Raw genomic sequence first — 25,880 nt, forward strand, 5'->3', positions numbered from 1 at the left:
TACTTTTTTAATCAAATTATCTACTTATTTTTGTACTTAAAAAAAACTTCATTTATATGGTAATGCTTGAATTTAATATTACAATGAAGTTTGCATTGGGCTTAGGTTCATATATTTACAAAAACAAGACATGGAAAGCAATTAAAAGTTATTAATGCTCTAGAACATGGGGTATGCCTTTCTATTTGGGATGAAAATAAAAAAATTAAAAAATTTAAAAAAAAAACATTCTTTTCATGCAGTTAAGCTGTTGTCTTGAACTCATTGATTTACATTTCACCACTATATTACATGGGAAACACCAAAGTCCAAAGACTATAGTTTTTTTCTTTAGATCAACGATTCTTGTTAAGGTGCCAATATTCCCGCTCATGTGATGTCTTTTTTTTTATCTACTACAGATTTATATTAATCCATTTTCACAGAATCAAATGTCTATAGCTTCTTCTGCTCACGTTCTCTAATCAACGCTATATACATATATATATCAATATATATTAAGTTTAATTCGTCTTTTACTGAGCAACATTCGCCATGGTCGGTTGGTACACAACTTTAATAGCTTTTGGTCTGTTCATTTAACCTTCAAATCCCTCCAAAACAGCCACTCTTTGCTGCTGCCTTCAATCCTAAAGCATCACTTCAGCTCCTTTATTAAAAAGTTCCAAGCTTTTTTCCAGACTCTAGTGCTTAAATGCAACAAGGTTTCCATTTGGTAGCCACTGATTTGCCAGAAGAAATTAGTAAAGAAAGATAAGACTCAGGTAAGTTTTTTTTTCAGCAAAGGTTGCATTTTTATTTCGTTTTTGGTCGTATTGGATTAATGGGGTGATACCTATCATCTAAGGGAGGTGCTGCTACAGCTGTTTCCAGTAATGAAGTTTTAATATTGAAAAAAAAAATGGTAGTAAGTGTTAACTAATCTTAAAAGCTAGATTCTGTAACATAGTGGAAGATGATGTAATGAAAAAGGCTGGTTTAGCCAAAATGTCGATATGGAATAAGTGGGTCTGCAAAAGGGAAGAAGTCCCACTTAGGTGTATCCAAAACAGATAGTTAAAAAAAGAAGAAGCTGATCAGTGAATAGTGATGAGTTGGATTTTAGATAGGAAAGGGTAGTGAGTTAGTGCATTTGAATCACATTGGTCCAAAGTAAATTAGGTTTGTTTTTTTTTTTCCTTATCATCTGCTTTTGAGTTACTACCAAACTCCATTAATTAAAAACCACAACTTCACCTTTAATTTAACTGCCACAAAACAGTTTCCCAGTTTTATTAAGGAAGATAAAATGAAAGGTTTGGTATAAGTGAGTTAGTAGGAATTTGGGAAAGAGAGGGGGTTGTGTTGTGGGGTAAGTTATAATAATAATATATACATATATATGTGTGGGTGTGTATTGATAAAGCTGATAAATAAAAAAAAGATGGTCCTTCAAATCAGCTTTATTTCCGTGGGGACTTGCTTGATTGTTGTAGTTGTGATATTATCGTGTTTGTAAATGTAACTGTCGTTGAATCACGTGACTGTGCCTTCTCTCGTTGCCATCATTCAAAGATTCTCTTCCTTTGTTCCCTTCTCTTTTACGGACTGTAGAAAAAACGCTCTTGCATTTTGCTTGCTTGTATTGTATTGTATGTATACATATGTTTTTATTTATGTCACAATTATCTTGTTTTATCTTCTTCTTTGTCCTTTATGGGTTAAAAGTGGTGTCACGGTGTTCAAAGTTTGGTTTTTTTATTAAAAACTAAGAACCATTTCTTCTACTTTTCATCAACCAGAAAAAAAAAAGAAAAAGAAAAAAACTATTTTTATATAAAAGAAATGGGAAGGAATAAATGAGGGTCCTTGTGCATTTAAGGATCTGTCTCCAGAATTCCAGTGAAGTTGAGCTCCAATCCTTTTTTAAGGTTCCCATAAGTGTTGTAGTAAATGGAATCTAGGGTGTCACTTGGCTCCATGTTATCTTCCTTTTTGTGAGATTTTATTGTAAAGATGCGCATGGTTTTCAATGAGTTTGGTGGGGGGATTTTATAGAGGTATGGAAACCATGTGAGGTGAATGTGACATGCTTTTTATCTCCTCTATTTGCGGGTGTGTAAAGTAGAGATATGCGTGGATATCTTTGGAAATTTCATCTTCAGACTTCATTGGTTTTATTTTATTCTTTCTTTCTTTCAATTTCATCATGTTGGATTGTGCGACTTTTAACTTTTTGGTATATTGTTTCAATGTTAATCTGCAGCTTATTCTCTTCTCTTGAAAGAAACTCAGGCTGGAGATTGAGGCTTAATTGTCATGGATCCTGAGTTTGGGAAGTCCTTGGATACTTCAAAGGTTTGTTTATCTTTCAAAACGCATATACTGGACAACTGGTCGACGTTATTGGTTATTAAGATTTTGATTTGTAGGATCATGCAGACTTAGATTCCATGGTAGAAAGATTTATGCAGTTATTAATTGGTGTGTTTTTCGGTTACTTAGCTGACTTGTAGGAGAGTTGCTTATTTTGGAATTTTGTTGCAGAAGAATTCTTGGAGGACCTCATTGCTTTTAGCGTACCAAAGTCTTGGTGTAGTTTATGGGGACCTGAGTACTTCTCCTCTTTATGTCTACAAAAGTACATTTGCTGAAGACATTCAACATTCGGAGACAAATGAAGAGATTTTTGGTGTTCTATCCTTTGTCTTCTGGACCCTTACTTTAGTCCCCTTATTCAAGTATGTGTTTGTGGTTCTTCGAGCAGATGACAACGGAGAGGGTAAGCATTTAAACAGTTGTATCGTTGATATCCTTTACCTGTTATATTGAAGTATTTTGCTTTTACAATTCATGGTTTTGGTTTTTGCAGGAGGTACTTTTGCATTATATTCTCTGATATGCCGACATGCAAGAGTTAGTCTTCTGCCCAACAGACAGGTCGCTGATGAAGCACTCTCTACGTATAAACTTGAGCACCATCCCGAGAAAAATAGTAGTTCAGGAGTAAAACTGTACCTTGAGAAGCATAAGGTCTTGCACACCGCTTTGTTAATCTTGGTTCTTCTTGGTACTTGTATGGTAATTGGAGATGGAGTTCTCACTCCAGCAATTTCTGGTAAACCTCTTAGCAGTCAGTTGCTTAAATTTGCGAATGAGTTTTCTCAGTCACTGACTAATTAATATATATGCAGTTTTCTCTGCTGTGTCTGGCCTTGAGTTGTCCATGTCCAAGGAACATCACCAGTGTAAGCTCCTCAAGTGTAAACAGCAGGTTTAATTTCCTGATTATTAAACAATTTCCATTTGCATTTGGAGTGACATTCATGTCCCTTGTTGTGGAGAAAGGGCAAGAACAAGGGAGACAGGTATAAGGCCTATGGTGTTTGTATTAACTTTCAACCATGGACCATGGCTGTCTTTTTAAGCGAAGTTGACACCCTGAAATTTAACAAAAATAATTAAGTAATAAGCTTGGTGCTTCCTTCTATTTGTCATTCGCTTGTAGTTAGTGAAGAAAAACCAATCGGCCCGCTGGGACCATTCAAGAGCATGTTGTGGTCTGGAATTACCATATCCTTTCTTTTGTTCTTATCTGTTCCTCTTCCATCTGTTTTTCGAAATGGTAGTTTCATAAGATTGCTGGAATGGTTGAATTGGTAGTTTTTTACTTTTTGTGAAGTAAAGTAAAAGAAAAAGGAAAATATTGAAGTTGTGATATTCCTGAAAAGAATTCTGTACATGATCGTGCTTTTCTGCATGATTTACAATAACTTAAGGTGGAAATAAAACATATTCTGTTGGTCAATTGTTTTCGAGACAGAGACATTTACTCCTGTTTTATTTCAATGGTATGGCTAATTTTATCTGTTGCTATACTTAGTTTAAACATATGCATAGTTAATTCTTGTGTTTGCTCTAATTTCCTATCACTTCTTAATTTCTTGCCTTCATTTACAGATGCAGTTATTCCAATCACTTGCTTCATTTTGGTGTGTCTTTTTGCTCTTCAACACTATGGCACGCATAGAGTCGGATTTTTCTTTGCTCCGATTGTGTTAACATGGCTACTATGCATAAGTTCCCTTGGGATATATAATATAATCTACTGGAACCCGCATGTCTATCAAGCTCTTTCTCCATATTACATGTTCAAGTTCTTGAAGAAGACAAGGAAAGGTGGATGGATGTCCTTGGGAGGCATACTGCTCTGCATAACAGGTGACTTTGCAATATACATACAGACACATTTACACATATTTACGTACATACATGAGATAAATTTTCATGTTGGTTTGCACCTTTTGTACACATCACAGTTTTTATGTTCAGTATAATCTCCTTCCTCAAAATAATCCATGTCTGGGACATTAGTTATTTTTGCTCATGCCAAAGGTTAATTCACAGTCGATAAATCATTATCTGATGATAGTAGATCTAGTATTTTTGGCAAGTGGGGCAGCCTTTCAACATTTATCATAGATTTAACCTGCTAGTGAATATCCATATAAGTTGATATGACTAGATTGTAACTTCAAAAGTTTTACTCACATGATGCTCAAGGAAGGACTCCTATCATTTTGAGTAGAACATCTAGCATGCTTTAATTTTCAAGGCTATAATAGTAGCAATACACCAGATAACAATAAATCTGTATTCTATCCGTTTCTTTCTTCTACGAGCTAAATCATTACTAGACCATCTGAAAGTCTTCCCAAAAAGTAGCTGTATATGGATAACTAATACCAATACCTTGAGTTTGTCTCATTGTGACAACTGTCGAACCAATAAATGCCATCCATGCAGGGTCTGAGGCGATGTTTGCTGATCTTGGTCACTTCTCTTATTCTGCAATTCAGGTAACTGACATGAATCCTCTTCCATGTTTTGATTTGATACTAATGTGTTATCCTATTCATGTGAGTTCAAAACTAGCTGCTAAAGTGAAATTTAACGTTGTCTTGCTACAGACTGCTTTTACCTTTCTGGTTTATCCAGCTCTTATATTGGCATACATGGGCCAAGCTGCTTACTTGTCTCAACATCATCATACGAGTTACCAAATCAGCTTCTATGTCTCAGTTCCAGGTATACCTCATCTGTTCTGAATGCAATAAAAAATGGTAGGAAGCTGACTGATGAAAATAGAGATCTGTAAAAGAGAAAAGTGCAAATGACAAACTGTGTCATGTATCTATCCAACCTAAAAGGGAATGCAATTTCACACTGTAGGCTACAGTACATGTCTAAGTTCATGGTTACAGACCAATAAACTTGATTGCTTAATTGTTTTTATGTACTGTACAGAAAGTGTGAGATGGCCTGTGCTCATAATAGCAATTCTTGCTTCTGTCGTGGGAAGCCAAGCAATCATTAGTGGAACATTCTCCATAATCAATCAGAGCCAGTCACTTAGTTGTTTCCCTAGAGTGAAGGTCATTCACACCTCTGACAAGATACATGGCCAGATTTATATCCCTGAAATCAATTGGGTGCTCATGATCCTCTGCATTGCTGTGACTATTGGCTTTAGAGACACAAAACACATGGGGAATGCATCAGGTAAGGTTAAACTTCATGTGCAGCCTATAAAAGCATTCCAATATATTATTAAAATAGTTTCCTTCTTCTTATTCTTTGGAAATGGTTGTAAGGAAGACCTTTCTGCTTTGGGGTAACAGCGAAGTTTGATGCATTACAAATGTGTTCTTATTTGTTTCAGGATTGGCAGTGATGACTGTGATGTTGGTGACGACATGTCTCACATCCCTGGTTATTATCCTCTGTTGGCACAAACCCCCTATTGTGGCTCTTTTCTTTCTTCTTTTCTTTGGTTCTATTGAGTTGCTTTACTTCTCAGCTTCACTCACCAAGTTCACTGAAGGGGCTTGGCTCCCTATTCTCTTGGCCCTTTTCCTTATGACAATCATGTTTGTTTGGCATTATGCAACCATCAAGAAATATGAATTCGATCTCCACAATAAGGTATCACTAGAATGGCTATTAGCATTGGGTCCAAGCTTAGGAATTGCTCGAGTACCGGGTATTGGTTTAGTTTTTACCGATCTCACCTCTGGAATCCCTGCCAACTTCTCTCGTTTTGTCACAAACCTTCCTGCCTTCCATTGTGTCCTTGTCTTCGTGTGTGTAAAATCAGTACCTGTTCCATTTGTGCCCCCAGCTGAGCGCTATCTTGTGGGCCGTGTGGGTCCGGCTGCTCATCGGTCTTATAGGTGCATTGTTCGTTATGGGTACCGAGATGTGCATCAGGATGTTGATTCTTTTGAATCGGAGCTAGTTTCCAAACTGGCTGATTTCATTCACTATGATTGGCATCGAAGCCAGCACAGTCCCCATTCTGAGGAGGATGTTTCCCACTCTAACGAATCAACAAGTGAATGTAGATTAGCCGTGATAGGGACAGTTGCATTTTCTGGCACACCAGCTTATGAGATTGAGGAAAGTATGCAACCAGCAAGCGTATCTATTGGATTCTCGACAGTAGAGAGTGTCACAGATGTCATTGAAATGGAGCCTGTGCATGCCGTTGAAAGAAGAGTTAGATTTGCCATCGATGATGACTCCGAATCTGATGTGAGGACCAACATGGAGTTGCAGTTGCGAGAGGAGCTACAAGATCTGTTAGCAGCCCAAGAAGCCGGGACTGCATTCATACTAGGGCACTCACATGTTCGAGCAAAGCAAGGATCATCTGTTTTTAAGAGATTGGCCATTAACTTTGGGTACAATTTCTTGAGAAGGAATTGCCGAGGACCAGATGTGGCACTTAAGGTGCCACCAGTATCTTTGCTAGAGGTTGGCATGGTTTATGTGGTGTAAGCCTCTGATGTAAGTAGTTTTGGTAGTTTTGCGTGTTGCATATGGCCGACCTGTAAAGAAATATATATAACTGGTCCAATAGAGATTCGCCTGCTTTCATCACGGTCCACACACGGCTTGTTAGGCTAAAGTGCATACATCCGATGTAATAGAGAAATGAAATTAGTTTTATCACGAAATTCTCAAATTGCACGTCAGACTCTTTTAACAAGATGCAATTATTCCTTACCACATGTGGTGTCTGATTATTCTTTATTCCCTGCCATGAAATTTTTGTGAAGATATTTTCTGATTATTATATACTTGTGTGCTTGACCTAAAATGCAAAACCCATCAGCCCTCACAATTTTAATAGTCTGGTAAATAGCCACGTATTCAAGCTCAAGCCACCAAATTCACCCAAGTCACAATATAAAAAAGGCTAGCTCGCAAAGCCAAGAGGAGGAGACCTGCCAAAAACAAAGCAAGCATGGGATTAAGGGCTCTTCCATTGTCACCTTCGCAATACAGTATCCCTAAGCAACATTTGTACACCCAAAGGTTAAAAAGTAAGAGTTACCCAACATTGTTTAGAGTTTCAGCTAAACAACAAGAGACAAATGATGAGAAAGAAGAGGGAAAAAAGAAGAGCAAACAGTCATTGTTTAGCAGTGTGACTGAGGCTCTGGATTTCTCTCAAGTTAGGTCTGTACAGGATGCCGAACTTTTGGATGAGGCTAGAGAAGCCACCAAGTCTGGTGGCAGAATGTCAAGGGAACAGGTAACACTTCCTTTCTTTCTTTTTTGGGGTTCCTTTTAATGAATCAAATAACAATTTTGTCGTGTAATTCGTGCAGTATGGGGCTCTGAGAAGGAAAATTGGGGGGACATACAAGGATTTCTTCAAATCCTATGTTGAGGGTATGTACTTTTGTTTAATTTTGAGGGGTCTTGATTAATTTATTATGTTTTGTACATAAAATAATATGTGTGGACTGAAATTGAGAGCAGTGAATGGAGAATATGTGGAAGAAGGATGGGTGGACAAAACATGCAAGGTGTGCAAGAAAGATACAAGAGGTGAAGCAAGGCAAGTTGACAATTTTGGTAGATATGTTCATGTTGCATGCTTGGAAAAGTCCAATTCTGGGAATTTCTTCACTAAACTCTTCTCTAGATGAGTGTAGTTTTTGGTTTTCAATTTTTGTATTTTTTTTAAAGTAAAAACATCCCTAATCTGGAGATAAGCAAATGTGTCTGTAATTGCTGGGGCATTTAAGCCTCAAACTTATTTCTTGATTATATTGTACACTAAATATATATATGTAAAGCACTGTTATTTTAATTTTAATATTGGCCCAAAAATTGCTCTATAAATCCTTCCTAAAAATGATAATTAATTTTCATCTGCCTTGTTAGTTTGGTGGGGGAAATGCTTTGGCCTTAGCCACCTTCAAATTCCCCAATGAACAGTAGCAGTCTAGTCTGTACACTATCTTCTCCATACTTGATGACTTCATTCCCTTATACTTGGATTCCTTTGAATTTCCTGTTATTGTGCTACCTCCAAATTATGTAGATGTAAGCACCTCATGCCTGTCGTAACCATTTTTTTGAAAAACGGAACGGGGATCGACTTAAATTTGAAAATGAAAGAACGGGAGTCGCCACCAATCCTTTTTAATGAGGTGTGATCGGGTCACCTTAAATTAATGATTTACTAAAACAAAAATTTTTTTGGTCTACGAAAAATCTAAAAATGAGTTCGGGATTCGGTTACGCACGAGGAAAGATTAACACCCTCGATACGCCCAAAATTGGTACCTAGTTAATTAATTAGTGTCTTAATGTCGAAGATTGAAAACTTGAAAGACTTTTGAAATACGATCATTCTTTATAAAAAAGATCAAGTGTTAAGGACCTTCTTGTCTCAAAATATGAAATGTTACATCCAGTAAGTTAGGACACGACATCTTGAATTTTCGAGAGCAAGCTTGCCTTTTATATAAAATTCATGTATTTTAACCCCCTTTTTAAAAAGGATGTTTGGTTATTTAGGATGAACTAGGAAAATCGAAACCTAGTAAGTTAGGGCACGTTTCCTCGAATTTCCGAACACAGAACATTACCTTTATTTGCAAAAAAAAAATCTTATCTCGAGGTAATAAGATGTCATATCCATAGGACACAACACCTCAAATCTCAGAGGGTAAGCATTTTATTTAAAACTCGTATTATGATTAAAAAAATATTTCGTTATTTAGGTTAAATGAGAAAAGTCAAAACCCAATAAGTTAAGATACGATTATCTCGGATTACCAAATACGGTATATTTACTTTTGTGAAAGAATTACTATCCGATTAGATAAAACCTAAATTCGTAATGAAACGAGATAATAAAGAATGCATAACAAATAAAAATTGATAATCATAACAGGGTAAACATAAACACAAATGGGAATGATGATGATAAAAACGAAGATAAAATAAATGCGTCAAACGAATAATAACAAAGGGAAATAATAAATAAGCTTAATGTTTGAAATTATTTTTTAAAAAAAAACTATAAATAAAATAGATGATGAAATAATAATAATAAGGGTAAATGATGTATAAATAAAATAAATGTGCTAAAATACATATATATTAAATTAGTTAATGTAAAAATAATAAGATATAAGTAAATAAAAAAGGGAAAATATAATAATAATAATAAAGAGGCGTTATAATATAATAATACGAAAATAAAATATATCATGTAATAATAACAATATAAAATTATTTAGTTTAATAATATGATGATAATAATAGTAATAATAGTAGAACATAGAAGTATATGAGAGAATACAAGTAAATCAACTTGAATTATTAAAAATAGGTGAGGAAATAAAATAGTATGATATAAAAACAACAGTAGTATCAATAATAGTGACAATGATATTAATAGTATAATGAAAATCAAAAGTTTTAAATCTATATAAAAAGATATAAAATAATAAGAAGTAAAATGATAAAACGAAATGAATATATTGTAAAAAAAATAGTTGACAAATAAATACAAAAAGGAGATACAACAACAATAATAATAATAATAATAATGATAATAGATTTTTTTTTAAAAAAAATAATTATATATATATACAATCTAATATATTTTTCTTTAATATACAAAAAAAGAGCGATAAGTTAAGGAATAGGCGATAATAAAATAATAGATTATAAGGCAATAATAATAATAGAAGCATAAATAAAACAGAACATAGTAAATAAATATATGCAAGGATTAAAAATAAATAAAATGACAATATATGAATAAGAAAGTAAATGTTTAAACAAATTAAATAAAAGAATAATGAATAACTAATCAAATAAGTAAATAAATGGACAAATAGATAAAATAAAAAGGCTTGACTAAAAGTTTAAAGGAATTTAAAGAACGAGAAAAAAATATAATGAAGCAGGGGACCAAACTGTAACGCGCAAGTGAAACAGAGGGTTCGAAAGGGAAAATATCTCTATGCTCTTAAATGCCATGTTTTATGCGGGACTAAAATGGGATACCAGTAGAGTTCTGAGCCAAAATTAAAAGAAAAAGAAGGGACAAAAAAGAGGGGCCAATCGAAGCAGATCAAAAGAGTGGAAGGACCATTTGCAAAATTTATCCCAAAAGCAAAAATATGCTTTATCCTGGGGGTTGTGACGCCGTTTCACTAGTTATTAAGACTAAAAAAAAATAAAAATCACTTGAATGGCCATCTGTCATTTTCTACAAAAATCAAAACAAATCCTAACCCCCATTTTTTATCCCTCATTTGAAAGCCAGGCATCCTTAGCCTACAATTGGAAGAAGAAGGTTTTCCCTTTATTCTCTTTTGGGCTCGGTTTCGGCGATGGAGAAGGAGACTCCGGCGACGTGACCGTGAGGCGATTCAGGTAAGTTTTTCTTTTCTTCTTCCTTTTATTTTCATATTTTTATTTAAAATAGATTTATAGAAAAATGAAAAGAAAAACAAGAAAATGAAGAGACAAAAGATTAAAACGAAACCTTTTCTTTCTATTTTGCTTTTTTGATTTTTTGGATCTGCCCGTATTACAGTGTTTTTTCTTTGTATTCAAAAAAAGAAAAACCCCTGTTTACAATCGTTTTTCTCTTTTGAAATATCAAAAATCCTCCCCCTACAAATGATAGATTTCGGTTTTTTAAAGCCAATGTTTTTCTTGTTCCCTTTGTTTATTATTTCTTCTCTGTTGTTCGCGTGCCTTCTTTGTTCCTTTTCTGTCCTCTTTTGTTTGTTTGCAGGGATGGCAGAGATGGTTGAAGGCAGAAGGTATGGGCGATGGTATGGGACGCCTGTCTCGGGCGTTGTGCACGTTGAGGCCAGCACATGGAGGCAGCAGCGCAAGGGTTAGGGGCTAGGGTTGATTATTGAAAATTTTGATGGTTTAATGGGCTGTTATTTGGGCTAGGGTTTGATGTAAATTGGGTTTGGGTATTTTGGCTTTGGGCCGGGCATAATTGGGCCTGTACAATGCCAATTTCAGAACTATTGTGATCATAGACTTTCCTTCCAATGCTGTGCTAGCCCATAAAAGCTCTTGCTGCCATGATCCCATACGTCTTGGCTTTTTTTTATATAAATAACTTAAAAACAATTAATTAATTACAAAAATAGTTTGGAGTTAAAAATTATATATCAAAATTATCCATATGCTATAATATCAATCGGAGTCGTCTGATCAAGTGATGGTACCACCTTATTTTTCTTCTAATCATGATCCAATCATTAGTATTTAAAAAAAAAGAATATTTTTTAGTGTTATCATTGTGCCAAGCGGCACTAGTATGTATTTTTTTAAAATATTAGTGAAAAATAAGAGTATGTATTTTTTAAAATATTAGTGAAAAATAAGAGTATTCACAGCAGAGAATAAAAAAAGGAAAATATTTATAATGGACTAGCAGCACCGGTTATTTTTTTTTAAAAAAATGTGTAAGTGAAAAAAAGGAAAATTTTTTTTTAATTGTTGTTGTCGGTGTGTCAAGTGACATTGATAAACTTTTTTAAAATATAAATTTTTAAATTGGTGCTGCTTGTAAGTCAAGTGGCAGGTTGTCAGGGAAAATTCTTTTTAATGGATGTCGTCGACATGTCAGGCGGCACCAATAATGTTTTTTAAATTAATTAGTGTCATTGATATGTCAGGTAGTATCGATGATAGGTTGTTAGGAAAAAATAGATCTAAAAGGAAAAATGGAGACCAAAAAAATAATTTATTAGTGATGCCGTCGATATGTCAAAGGACACTGGTGGTCCTGCATCATTGTTAGGCGACACCACCCAAAATATATAACCCCACCTTAGCCAAAATTTTATGTATGTTGAATGTTTTGGTTTTTATTTAAGTTTTTGGTATCTGATAGCCTTGCCGCAACATGGTCCGACAATCACAGGCTCCCCTTTTTTTCGATTTTTTCTTTTTCTTTTTTTTCTTCTCTCTGCTTTTTTTTTCTAATATCGAATTTTTTCCTACAGTGAATACTCGTTAAAATTTTTTTCACTTATTAATTTTTTTGTGAGTTAAATAAACTAGAAAAAAATATTTTTTAATAGATGTCGCATGATACAGATAAAAACATTCATGATTAGAGTGACAACTCTAGTTATTATAATAAGATTATCATTTAGTTGACATCAAAGACATTCAGAATTTTATTCCTGATGACACCTTTTTAATTAGAGATAGTAGTCAGAGTCTTTATTCCATATATTTTGATAGTGAAAATAATTTTTTTAAGTTTAATAATGATTATTCTTTTTTTAGTGAATTGAATTTTTTTTATAGTTATCGAAATTCTAGTTACATAAGTAATGGATCAAAATATGATGATCCCCACTATTATTTAGTTTGTATGATAATTATACTAATTATAGTTGGAATAATCATATGACACAATGGCGGTTATGAGCTCCCCATATTCTCTTTATTTTTTTTCAGTGTTTTTTTCAACTTTTTTTACACTATCATTCCGTTCATGCACCACTTTAATGCCACCCTGAATAACGTTTCAATTTGTTTCCACCGTCACTGTCACTCCCCCTGATGGTTTTCTTGCCATCACCTTTGACACATGTTTTAAACAATGAGGTCAAGAATACTACTTTGATTGAGAAAAAGAATAAGTTGATTAAACTCCTTTTTCCCCTATAATTATGATCTCAAACTTATGTATGGAGTTTATAAGACATCTTTTTCTATTGGCATGAAACTTGACCGCATAACCGTCATCAACTGGTGAGGTTTTCCCTGCGCAAGTTTGAACACAATACTTGAACCCGTGACTGCATAACCACTGTCAATTAGGAGTTCGAGTTGCAATGTGACATCTTCTAAGACGATAGTGCACTCCCCATACGAAAAATGAAACGTATGGATCTTTGAGTGTCACTGCATCACTATGAACTAAAACATACCTTAAAATTATCATAAATTCTCCCTAAAATTTCAACACAAATAAATCTTTCTTCCCAAATTTCCAACACCCAACACACACACAAAAAAAACAACTTTTCTTTTCTTTTCTCCCCTCCTATTGAACACGATGTTTTTTTTTCACTTTTTTTCCTTTTTTCCTTCTATTCAACAGAAAACCAAAAACTTCAACAAATACAAATTTTTCATTGGGGATGAGATATATATATTGGGTGGTGCCGCTTGACAGCATCACGAGACCACCAGTGCTGCCTGACACATTCACGACACCACTAATTAATTAATTTATTTTTTTTGATTTTTTTTCAAAACTAATATTTAAAAAAAACGAAGTCAACACTATATCAAACGACACCCAAAAAAGTATTTTTTTTTCAGTTTTACTTTTAAGTGACAATTTAAAAAAAAATTTGACCGGTATCACTTGTCCATGCCAAAGTGAAGAGAGAGAGAGAGAGAGAGGGAGAGAGAGTGAGAGAGTTAGTTAGTTAGTTTTAGAGTGAGAGAGCCTAAAGAATGTAAGAGCTTTTTTTTTTTTTTGTTTCCCAAGATAAAGCTTATGTATTTTTCATCATGACACATTTATTTTTCACTCTTGTGCATTTTTTATGGTTGAGCAATTAATATTATTATTTATAACCTTGTATTTATGATGGGTATTTATTATACTTTGAAGAGAAAAATCTTGAAGTCGGTTCCTCAAGTAAAGGAAAAGTAAGGCTTAAATATTAAAGTTAGAGGAAGAAGCCTTCTCTTATTTTTTTTGTGTTTTAGGAAAGTAAGAGACTCATTTTTATGTTCACTTTTCCTTTCAAAAACAATATAGTAGAAATGGAGGAGATGGAATGCTTAAGACTTTGTTGAAGTATATGTGTTAGTTTTAAATAAGTTTAGTAATGTATTATAATAAAATGTAATTTGAATGGTGATGGCAAAGTTTCTTATGATATATGTTATATGTGACAAGCATAATTTATAATATGATACATGTGTGGTTAATATCTAAAGATTCACGTTAATGTGCTTGAGATTGACTAAATAAGTTATATTGTGCTCATATGTTATATAAATGTATGAATGTGATGAAAAATTATAATTTGAGAATTTATTATTGTTAAGAGTATGACCCTTATAAACTTGGTAGAATAGTTAAAAGATATGATTGACATGCCAATTAAGGATGAGTTTGCGCGCCTTGGAACAACATGTTTGTGCATTCAAAATAGCTAGCCTTTCAAGATCCTTGGCGTTTTCAATAGCGGTAAGTAACCTTGATGGAGAATTTCTCAAGAAGATATCTCAACACCTTCTTGACCAGTTTGGCATCGGAGTATTCCTCTCCCAGTGCAAAAATTGGTTTGATAGATCACACGGTTTTGCATAGAACTCTCTTATAGTTTTTGATTCTTGCATTCTCAGGCTACCAAATCTGAAGGTGAACATTTGTATCTTTGATTGTTTAATATTGGAAGTACCTTCATAAGTTGTCTCCAAAATATCCTAAGTAGGTTTGACAATATTACATTTAGCAATCCTTTTGAATTCCTACAAGTCTACTCCACAGAAGATGACATATAAGGCTTTGGAGTTGGCATTTGCCAACTTTTATTCTTTAGTGGTCCATTCCACTTGTCTTAGGCACTCTTACATTCTCAGCATCGATCATAGGTGACTCCCATCCAGTAAGAATTGCTCGCCAAATCTTCTCATAAATGAATTTTATGTAAGCTTTCATATGTGCTTTCCAATAGGCATAATGGCCAACCTCCACCATTAGGGGACGTGAGGTAGATGATCCTTACATAGCTTGAATTTAGCGACACTAGGAATCTCCACTAGCTATGTTAAATGGGAAGCTCTAATGCCAATTATTGACCTGAAGGCGGTTGCCAATAACAAGCCAAGTGTTGGCAAAAGTGACACGGCAAGTTGGCACTTCTCCAAGCGCTACGAAACAAAGAAAAAAAATAGGTGACACATAGATTGTTTACACAGTTCAGTTTCTCTACATATGTAGAGCTTAACTCATTGAGAAATATTCATTATATTCAATCATTACAAAAAGTGAACCTAAATCTATCACACCATAGTGGCAATTTTCTCACTTTTGTACCATTGAAGACTGGTACTATCATTGCTAAATTCACCCCTGTGAACTTAGATTGTAAAACCACAACACAAAAGTTTTACAATAAAAAAATGCACTTCCACAAATAATGTTTCTCACTTGAATAAATTAAGTATTTGTGACACCTTATACCCGACCAGTTGTTAGATCCGAATAAAAAATGTCACATTTCGTTGCCGAAGCAACTCACTTTTTCATTTTTTTTTGAAAAGGAAACGTAGTGGTAAAATTATTTTATAAAAATTTTGGCAGCATTTCTGCTTATTTTACATAAAACCCCTAAAAAATTTAGATTTTCACAAAATATTCACATTCAAATTATCTCCCAAATTAATTCCCAACACTACAATTTCTCAAAACATATCAATAAACTAAATTTCTATGCTTTACTATTTTATCAAAACATTAATTATAAAATACTAGCTAAAAAAACATAATGAAAATATTTAAATTCAGTTTACGACATAATATTATATATTTATAAGCCTAGATACATGCCATTTACATCAACTATAAAGTAAACTCTTCACCAACATTGTTTGAGCTGAACTTTGGTTCTTCAAATGCTGCTGGAACGATCTAACGAATCTAACTACTTGCGCACAAAAAAATAAACAAACTGTATGCTGAGCAATTTTTATGCTCAGTGGTGCTAATATCATATAAATCATTACATAAGTATTAGAGACACATTAATTGATAGAAATAAATTAAAACATGATTATAAATATCATTAATAACATCACAATAAAAGAAAATTCTAATATTAATAAATTTTAATATTTTTATTTACAAATTGAATAAAGAAAATAAGCTTTTTAATTAAATTTAAAATTACGTAATTAATTTAATTTGCACAATATGGAAATTCAAATAAATTCAAGTTTTGTTTTTGCTTTTCTTTCAATTTAGACCTCGTACTAAAGTTTAGACTTATAACCAAATACACGAATCTACTACCCCGAGTTGTTCGGCAACGATGGTTATCAGAGTAGTCCACGACCCTCTGAGAATTGGGGCTAACAATAATAACAACTGACTGACTTGGCATTTTCTCCCACAACCCTCTGGGAATTGGGGAGATCTAAATTCTCTGGCATAAAGACTATATGGCATGTCAACTATATCTGATTTAGTCTAACTTAGTAAAACGAGGTAAAAATCAAATTTCATGATCCATTTCAATTCTATTTTCATAAAATTCACATTTCAATTCTGTTTCATATTCAAATCACATATTGTCTAATGTAAAATAGGCTTCCAATTTGAAATATATTGAATATTTTCATGCTCAATCATATAAAATCATAATACTCAAATCCAAAATAAAGCAATGAATTCACTAATTTAGTCTTATGAAAAACATAGTATTCATCTTGAAACATAATTTTATAAATATTAACTAAATTATTTAATTTCATCCAAAATTCATAAAAATAAAATAAAATAAATATAATTAGTCATATTAAATTAAATATTCTAAAGTTTTATGTAATGAAAATAATATATTAGTACAAACCGAAGTTTTAATCGCTTTACTTCTTTTCTTCGCCTTTCTCCTTTAAGATGTTTGCTTCGTTTTTTAGCTACAATAGGAACAATTCAATACTAAAACTAAAACTAATAAAAACTAACTTAAATATCCATTATTATTCATATTGACAACTTAAGTTTTTTAGTTCGAAATTCGCATATCTTTCGGTTCGATTATTCGTTTTCAATTCTGTCTTCATCAGAGTACTCACTGCTTCACAAGCTATCATTTAGCACTAATATTACACAAAGTGGCCAATGTTCTCTACTTCTCCTTTAACATGGCCAAATATACCAAAAATACTTGATAAAATAAAAAACTATTGGTATATATATGTAAAGCAAGCTTCAAAAATTTAAAATCTAAAGAAAATTTGAAGAAGAACCATACTTTACACTTGATTTTGAAGGAAAATGATGGAAGAGTTTTTTTTTTCTTTCCCCCTTGACCTGAAAAAGAAAGAAGATGAGAAAGTTGTTATCTTTCTCTCTCTTTTTTCCCTCTTTTATATGTATATTATAATATTAATTAATAAAATATTATTTCTTAATAAAAAATCATTTAAAAGCCATCAGGAAATCATTATTTTTTTAAGTAACGGAAAAATTGTCACTAAGTCCTTTCCATTAAAATAAAATAGGATAATTGCACTTTAGTCTCTATACTTTTTTAGCTTATTCAATTTAATCCCTAAATTCGATATCGAATTTTTAACTTAACCACATACTCCTATTAATAATCCTCTGTGTTTTCACGTCTGACGGTTTTCTCTAAAAATGATCACAATTTCTTATGCTACTATTTATTTATAGATCACTTATTTAAGAATTTCTACTATAAATATTATTCTTCTCTTTTTTAAAAAAAGAATCAAAAGTGGGGATGTTACAGTACTCTCAATTTTTTATTTAATAAACTATACAACGCTTTCAATTATATATAATTTTCGATACTTGCTAACATAATGAAGATCTATATCAATCCCTAGTAGAGAAGAACTAAACCAATTGAATACAATATAATAATAACAAATAAGGTAAATAAGGACTGCCGGCATCTAAGTCTTCAATATTCCAATCAGATCCAACTTCCTTGATCTAAGAGATTAAATAGACATAATCTGATCTGATTCTTCAAACAAGTTTCCCAAAGTAATATAATCTTCATTGATAGGCTAGATATAACCCACAATATCAACACCATTCAAAAATCCAATTCAATAAATTTCCAATCATCTAAATTTGAAAACAGGTCAGTTAGTCAAGCGCAATGCTTTAGGAAGTGGGCACTTCGTCAAGAACATCTTAATTATTCCATATTTCTTGTCATCATTCATTGAAGCATTTGGATATCTTTTGAAAATCATATTAAGAAAAGAAAAAAAAAGAAATTTGAGATGATAAAAAAAAATTGAAATAAACATAGAAAATGGAAGAATGTTTCAAAATTAATATTACTTGTGGGGGGACATGTAGGTCCCCTTAATTGTTTCAAATTTACACCCATAGCCAAAAGTCCTGGTAATTTGGAAATTTGCAACAATGCATGTCTTTGACCATTGCTAATGACCATTAATTGTGTTAAAGCTACCAAAATTAGGTATTTTTGTAGTGGGCAACAATCAAGTCCTTCTCAGCCTCAGGTAATAAGGTTGGGAAATTTGACCCAATTTTGCTAATGACCAAAATATATAGTCCCAACAACAAATTGTATATTGATAGTACTTGTGCTTAATGATGTCTTGCATTGGAAACTATATTTACTCCCCATAGTTTTATCATGAAAATCTATACCTAATCAGGCAGTTCCCTGAATGGGGCAAAAGGGTTTACTTGGTCAAAACAGAACCTGCCCTTTTGGGACTTTTAGATGAGAGTCCAATTTATTGACCAAATTAAACATGTATGATTTGTTCACCTACAACATGCATAAATATAGAAATTTCTAAACTCTACCTGCTATTCTGATTCATGTCTAGTCTTGAATGTGAATCTTGTTTCACTCACCCATTCTTGCTCTTTCTCCTCCTACCTCTTGCCAAATGAAAATGTTGGGTTGGATACTTTTTTCCTTAATAACTTATAATGGCAAAATCAATCACTTTAGAAGAATATTTTTTTTGGCTTTATTTATCAATTGGTCCTTGAACTATACCTCAATTTTTCCTAGCTTACTCCAGAAACATTACTAGCCAATAAGAACATGACATGTGGCATGTTCCTATTGGAAACCATACGTTTTTTTGGGTAAAATAAGATAAAATTTATAATCTAGGGATTAATTTGTTAATAAAGCCTATTTTTTCCTCTCCACTTCTATCACATCAACCAATTGCTATAGTAGAGAGAGAGGGGGGGGGGAGGGGATTATAAAGTTTTACAATGTGAATAGGAGTAATTTGTGAAGAATGAAAAAAAGGAAATGAAGGATTCAAAACATTGACTTGCTTTTTTCCGTAAAATCTTTATTTAGTCCTCACACTATGAGGGAAGGAAGGAAATAGCTAAGAAAATGGGGATATGAACTGATTTGGTCCATGTACTGTGCCCCGTCTTTCAATCCAACCCATGCTTACCACACTGTCCAAATCCCTCCCTTCAACCTTTTTACCGTCACTGTCTCTCTCTTTCTATTCTTAAGGCTATTTTTGGGAATGTTCATAGAAAATTCCTCTTTATATCAAACAAAACCACTCTTCAATCTTATTTTTAGTAAAATATGCATGCATTCATATTTTATCATCATTTCCTTTACCTCTAGTTAGACTTGGGCCGGGTCGGGTAAATACAAAATTTTAAGAAAAATAGACTTAAAATTTTGTTTAAGTTCGATCTAAATAAAAAATGTTAAACCCAAGTTCAGTTCAACCCACCTGTATTAATTTTTTTATATAAAAATAAATTTAAAAATTATAATACATCAAATACTCTAAAACCATTAAAATAAATGTTTCCCGTCAAATTAAAAATACATTAAAAAAATCATTGTACTTAAATAACATTAAGATAGTTGCAACTTAGCAAGCAAATGTCTTTAAAATAGTAGCAAAATTAAGAAAAAGGATTGTACGAAATAGTGACTCCACATCATCTGTATCCCTTTTCAATAGTTTTATACCACATCAGTATTCTTATCCTGAATTTTAGGATTTTAATTTGGATTTGATTTTTTTCAGGATAAAATCTTGAAATTCAGGATAAAAGTATTAATTTGGCATAAAACTATTGGAAAGGGATACAGATGACGTGGCGTCACTGTTTCATACAATCCTTTCCCCAAAATTAATAATAAAACAAGACTTATATAATATCTAAACAATAACAACAAAATTATAATAATATAATAATAAAACAACAGTAAATAGCAAGGGAAAAAAATTAGGCCAATTTAATTTGGGCTCGAGCCAAAAAATCTTACCTGACACCAACCCGTTCAGAAAACGAGATTTATTTTTATCCAAATCTATTTTTCACACTTATATTTTTATTCAAATACTTCTACTTTTTCCATCTGAGCATAGTGTTGTTGACACCAATGAGCATTTATCATGAATCATTTGTGTTCTCCACGAAGCTGCGGGTGGCGGACCGAATGGGTCAAGACCCATGACGTAGGGGTAAAGGGTTCAACCCTTCGTAGACCATAAATTGTAAAAGTAAAGAATAAAAAAGAGGAAATTATTGAAGAAAAAAGTAGTTCCTTAAATCCAGAAGAAGAAAATTTCTGTAATTTCCAATTCAAACTCAGAATCCAATTAATGGTCAAAGGCGCAGAAAATTCTTCAATCTTGAGGGTCGCAAAGGTGGTTTCAATGAGGCAAAGGTCTAGATGAAGACTCTCCCAATGCCAATGGGCCGAGGATGGTTGAAAGGGCAAATCACAGCAGAGCTGGACTTGGTCATCTTTTCAAACTCGTTATTTTAGAAAAAATATACCGTGTAGAAAGGCATGTTAAATACTTTGAAAAATTAGCAGCAGCTTAGAAACACACCTAAAACCAGACAACATTTTAAATCCCATTTTACAAGTTTAAATTTCATTTTATATACGTTGAAATCCAATCCCAAAGCAACGCCAAAACACACCATGGACCAACAACAACAACAACACACCACCTTGTCTCTAATCCTTGATGGGTGTAAGTTAGCTAAAGAGCTTGAAGAATGCATCGGGAATTTGGGTAACCAGCTACAGCCTGAAATCCTTTCCAAGTCTTGTGATGATATCATAAATATCTTTGTTACTGCAAAGCAAAGGTTAAACAATAATGCCCATCATCATCATCATCATCATCATCAAGACCCCTCTTTGTTTACCCATCACTTACTCCACCCACCTCAGGATTCATCTGCACACCACATGCAGACTGATCCCAGTTTGCAGGAATGGTTAAAGTATGGTGTTATTACACAAGCAGTGGACATGATTCAATCTTGTAGACCCAGCATTAGCATGGGGGGAGAAATCCAGGCTATGGATGTGTCAGATTCTGGTAAAGCTGCTTCTTCTTCCTCATCTCAACGTTCCCATAGAAGGTAATTAAATTAGAAAAAGAAAAAGAAGTTTCCACTGATTAAATTATGTATATACTGGAACCAGTTTTTCAATGTACTAGTACTGGATATTGATTATATATGTATATTTAAAGCAGTAGGAAGGATGATGAAGAGAAATGCAAAACGAGAGTAGCTGCTCCTCAGATGGGAAATACCGACCTTCCACCCGATGACAACTACACTTGGAGAAAGTATGGACAGAAAGAAATTCTAGGTTCAAAGTACCCCAGGTAATCAAATCTTTCTTTCCCATTCACAGCCATTAGATTTTTCTAAGTTCTTCGAAAATCAGATATTCACAACGTAAGTCTCAACTATATAATTCAAAAAGGAATCATTTATTATTGCAATATATAATATATGCATGCATGTTTACATTCATATTCAAAACTTTGATCAAGTATAAAAGGCCGGGTCGCTCAGAATTTGACTTGGTCTCGTTCTATACTCCATAGAATTAAGAAATGACTGCTTTCTTCCCTACAAATAAATAAAAAAAGTTGACTTCTTTAATATCGTTTTTCTTAAGGAGACTGCTTTAATATCGTTAAACACACAGTCATGTATGAATGTTCATGTTCTACTAAAACAATCCCATCTTAGTATACAAGAGTTCAAAGTTATACAGTGATATATATTGCTGGGTTGATATCTGATATATTAACTAGGGTTCATAGTGATCACCTTTAAGTGAGTGATGAATTGATGATGATAGTCATTCGTCATGCACCCATATAGTTAGGTTTCAGTTATCTAATGATTGAAGCCATATTTAATTGATTTATAAACAAATTTTTACCATTACATCAACAATAATTCTTATATGAATTTTAATCAACAATAATTCTTATATGAATTTTAAAAAATTGTGTTAGTGTCATAAATTAACTCGATATTTAATTTTTAAAAATTAGAATTTTAATATTAAATTTTCTTTTCACTAGCTTAATAACTTTTGACAACAATTAGAGTGCATTTAATATTCTTATTATGATATATTTACCTATATTAATTTTCTTTTACTCACAAGTTAAGCTATTTTTTATTTTGATATATTCCATACATATTGTATATGTATCACACTTATGTTCTAAATACGTAGGTTTCACACACATGCATGTGTGATAGAATTTTTAATATATATAGAACATTTTCATTATGTGTTCTGATCATATCTACTCTTTTTGACGCAATGCTTATAATTACCTATAGCCCTTCCCCAACCCATAAATAGGATGATAATGCGCTTCAGCATACTCAAACCTATATCGTCTTACATTAACAACGATATTCATACCAATTTAACTAATACTCAATCTACACATCTCTAATATATATTCACTTCTTACCAAATATATTTAAGTGTGATAATATATATATAAAGAGAAAAAAAAAGTAAAAAAAGGGAGTAGAAAATTAAAAACATGTGGGGTTTATTTTCAGGGCATACTACAGGTGTACACACCAAAAAATGTACAACTGCCCTGCAAAGAAGCAAGTGCAACGTCTAGACAATGATTTTTACACATTTGAAGTAACCTACATTGGTCAGCACACGTGCACCATGTCCTCCACCGCGCCCTCAATTCCGCAGCCACCCCCGCTATTACATGATCAGATGGTTATGACTCAAGCTATGGTGTCTCAGCCTGCACTACCTCCCATTTCTTCTTCTACTACTTCATCATCAATAGCTCCTTTTGGAAGCTGGCTTTCAATGGAATTTAGCCTTGGTTCGGGTTCAGGTGGAAGAGGTAGCGGCGGTGCTGGTTCATCATCAGGAGGAGGCTCAGCTACAGGCAGTCGATATGGAAGGGATGTTGAGTATCCGGCAGTGGCGGATATGGCTGATGTAATGTTTAATTCAGGAAGCAGCAGCAGCAATAGCATGGATTTTATTTTTCCATGTGCAGAAGACAAATGGGAGGCCCCCGGCTCAGGGGACAAGAAGCATTGTTGAAATATTTGCTAAAGCTTAGAAACGTTATTCATGATTAATGGAGACTAATTGGGGGTCGTCGGCTCTATCTCTTTCATGCACATAACACGATGATGCTTGTACTAAATTTTGCTGTTTTCACAATATACCTCGCATAGGCTTAGATTACCCACTGATCTCAAGTTTATCAAATAACTTTCCTTTTGTTTCTTGTAACTTTATTATACTCTAATGGGTATGTATTATGGAAACAAAACATTTACTTCACTACTTCCTTGATAATTTGTGCATGAAAAAGAAAAAAAATTATTAGAGAAAGGATTGTGATATATCAGTTTATTTGTATCCCTTTCTAATAATTTAATGCCATTTTAGTATTTTCGTTGTTGTTTTCACCTAGGATAAATCAATTGGACCTCTCATCATATTGGAGAAAAGACATTAGGCATATTAGCACCCATGGTTGTTTCAAAGTACATATTTTCCACCAGCTACAAAGAATTGTGGGTTTTTTTTAATTTATAAATTTAAATTTTAAATATATTTTTTAGTATTTTTTTATAATTTTTTCAAAAACAATATGGACAAATCATTTTAAACTTAATTTTTAAGGACAAATTTACAAATTGTCACCCAACTATGTCTGTGTTCCTGTTTTGGTCATTTAACTTTAAAAATTTAGATATTAACATTTGAATTCGTTTATGTTTTAGTCACCCGCAGTTAAATTAATAACAAAAAAACCTTTTTTCTAATTGGTATAATGAAACATTTAGTCTTCAATGCTTACATATTCTATCAATTTGATGCTAATTCTAAATAATTTAATAAATTTAACTCTTCACATTTACAAATTCTATCAATTTGATCCTCATACTTCTTAACAAAAGCTTGAACGTTTTAAAACAAATGCATCCCATATCTATTAATTGTTTTATTTATGTTGAAATTATTCAATTCGATATATAACCCTTTTTGTTTATATTTTTAAGAAGTTAGTGTTAGAAATTAACTAAATACCATTAAAAATAATAAAAAAATATAAATTTTAAAAATATAATATTTAATAAAATTATATAAATAATTTAATATTTGTAAAAAATAATTTCAACCATAAATAAAACAATTAATAGTTGTGGAATGCCTTTGTTTTAAAAGCTTAAAGCTTTTGCTATGAAGTTTGAGTATCAAATTGATAGAATTTGTAAATGTGAAGAGTTAAATTTATTAAATTATTTAGAATTAGTATCAAATTGATAGAATATGTAAGTAGTAAGGACTAAATGTTTCATTATATCTGTAACACCCTTATAACCCGTATCTGTCGCCGGAATGGGTTATGAAGTGTTACCAACCCAAAATACCACATTTGTACAATCACATTGATATTAGAACATTATCTTTTATATGCATTCAAAAAAAAAAAGTTTATACAAACATTCAAAAGATGCCATTTTCGCATGGCTTATATACATCAACATTTCAAAATATCATTCACTTAAGTCTATTCTATACATGCCATACTAGCTCCAAAATATAGTAGTACAAAAAGACAGATAGTGTGACGAGTTGCTGACAATCCCCTTTCCGAGCAGGTAATTGGAATCAACAATCTATAAAACAAAGAAATATAACAAACGGAGTAAGCTTTCATAAGCTTAGTAAGTTTTAAGCAATGTAACAAATAAACTCAATTATACATCAATTATCAAATTTCTCAAAAGGTCATTTCCTCTATATATATTACCATTTGGCCGAACATACACAATCATATAATGCACAATTAGCATTCTAATTTCACTTAATCTGAATTTGTATGGCATAAATAAATCAAACATTTTCACATACTTTCACACCTTGACCGAATGTATCATAACCATAGATATAAATATATCATGTATTCACATATGTATCAAATTATGCTCTTATGATTCAATTCAAATCATACTCACATATAAATACATAATACGTACCTGGCCAACTTAACGTATTGAATGTATTCATTTGTCGTTCTAACACAAGGTATCTTAGTTTTAGACTTTTATCAAATCACCGGCATTCAGTCTGCTAGGTTTAAAAACCAGAATTCATTCACCGGCATTTCGCCTGCTAGGTTCGAGGCCCGAATAGTGTCTCACCGACATTATAGCCTGCTAGGCTCAAAGGCCCGAATAGTATCTCACTGGCATTATAGCCTGCTAGGCTCAAAGGCCCGAATAATATCTAACTGGCATTATAGCCTGCTAGGCTCAAAGGCCCGAATAGTACTGTACAATATTCAAATCAACAAGTTTTATATAACACAATCACACCAATTTAGGTACAAGCATCATTCGAATATATCATCCTACATTTCATTCACTTTTATCTCATTTCATCACTCACATTTAAATACATAATAGTTTACACGTAAAATCTTACTCATTTTCATCT

General features: G+C 32.7%; 3 protein-coding genes and 1 long non-coding RNA gene across 16 annotated transcripts; all 4 read left to right on the forward strand.

The window, feature by feature from the left end:
• The first annotated feature begins 232 nt into the window (after window positions 1–232).
• Window positions 233–7,050, forward strand: LOC107962213 (potassium transporter 2-like). Of its 13 annotated transcripts, none has more exons than XM_016898525.2 (10): window positions 233–764; window positions 2,246–2,337; window positions 2,527–2,761; window positions 2,852–3,097; window positions 3,174–3,227; window positions 3,940–4,200; window positions 4,786–4,838; window positions 4,950–5,067; window positions 5,287–5,541; window positions 5,702–7,050. In XM_016898525.2, the coding sequence occupies exons 2-10, from the start codon at window positions 2,299–2,301 to the stop codon at window positions 6,817–6,819; spliced, it is 2,379 nt and encodes a 792-aa protein (XP_016754014.1). In that variant the 5' UTR covers window positions 233–764; window positions 2,246–2,298; the 3' UTR covers window positions 6,820–7,050.
• Window positions 7,051–7,190: 140 nt separating this feature from the next.
• On the forward strand, window positions 7,191–8,149 carry LOC107962215 (uncharacterized). Its single transcript, XM_016898533.2, has 3 exons — window positions 7,191–7,579; window positions 7,656–7,719; window positions 7,810–8,149. The coding sequence occupies exons 1-3, from the start codon at window positions 7,289–7,291 to the stop codon at window positions 7,977–7,979; spliced, it is 525 nt and encodes a 174-aa protein (XP_016754022.1). The 5' UTR covers window positions 7,191–7,288; the 3' UTR covers window positions 7,980–8,149.
• A 2,040-nt stretch (window positions 8,150–10,189) lies between these two features.
• Window positions 10,190–11,403, forward strand: LOC107962212 (uncharacterized). The gene is made up of 2 exons (XR_001701539.2): window positions 10,190–10,731; window positions 11,099–11,403. It is a non-coding gene; the product is annotated as an uncharacterized lncRNA (long non-coding RNA).
• A 9,632-nt stretch (window positions 11,404–21,035) lies between these two features.
• LOC107963474 (WRKY transcription factor 55) lies at window positions 21,036–23,729 on the forward strand. The gene is made up of 3 exons (XM_016899980.2): window positions 21,036–21,487; window positions 21,604–21,738; window positions 22,952–23,729. The coding sequence occupies exons 1-3, from the start codon at window positions 21,039–21,041 to the stop codon at window positions 23,466–23,468; spliced, it is 1,101 nt and encodes a 366-aa protein (XP_016755469.2). The 5' UTR covers window positions 21,036–21,038; the 3' UTR covers window positions 23,469–23,729.
• The last annotated feature ends 2,151 nt before the right edge of the window (window positions 23,730–25,880 follow it).

The sequence above is a fragment of the Gossypium hirsutum genome, chromosome A05, assembly GCF_007990345.1.
Source record: "Gossypium hirsutum isolate 1008001.06 chromosome A05, Gossypium_hirsutum_v2.1, whole genome shotgun sequence".
In the NCBI taxonomy this organism is placed as follows: Eukaryota; Viridiplantae; Streptophyta; class Magnoliopsida; order Malvales; family Malvaceae; genus Gossypium; species Gossypium hirsutum.

Coding starts and splice junctions, on each gene's coding strand:
- LOC107962215 (XM_016898533.2), top strand. CDS start 7,289: ATGGGATTAAGGGCTCTTCCATTGTCACCTTCGCAATACAGTATCCCT. Junction 7,580..7,655: donor GCAGAATGTCAAGGGAACAG/GTAACACTTCCT, acceptor TAATTCGTGCAG/TATGGGGCTCTGAGAAGGAA. Junction 7,720..7,809: donor CTTCAAATCCTATGTTGAGG/GTATGTACTTTT, acceptor AATTGAGAGCAG/TGAATGGAGAATATGTGGAA.
- LOC107963474 (XM_016899980.2), top strand. CDS start 21,039: ATGGACCAACAACAACAACAACACACCACCTTGTCTCTAATCCTTGAT. Junction 21,488..21,603: donor TCTCAACGTTCCCATAGAAG/GTAATTAAATTA, acceptor TATTTAAAGCAG/TAGGAAGGATGATGAAGAGA. Junction 21,739..22,951: donor CTAGGTTCAAAGTACCCCAG/GTAATCAAATCT, acceptor GTTTATTTTCAG/GGCATACTACAGGTGTACAC.
- LOC107962213 (XM_016898525.2), top strand. CDS start 2,299: ATGGATCCTGAGTTTGGGAAGTCCTTGGATACTTCAAAG. Junction 4,201..4,785: donor CATACTGCTCTGCATAACAG/GTGACTTTGCAA, acceptor CCATCCATGCAG/GGTCTGAGGCGATGTTTGCT. Junction 4,839..4,949: donor TCTCTTATTCTGCAATTCAG/GTAACTGACATG, acceptor GTCTTGCTACAG/ACTGCTTTTACCTTTCTGGT.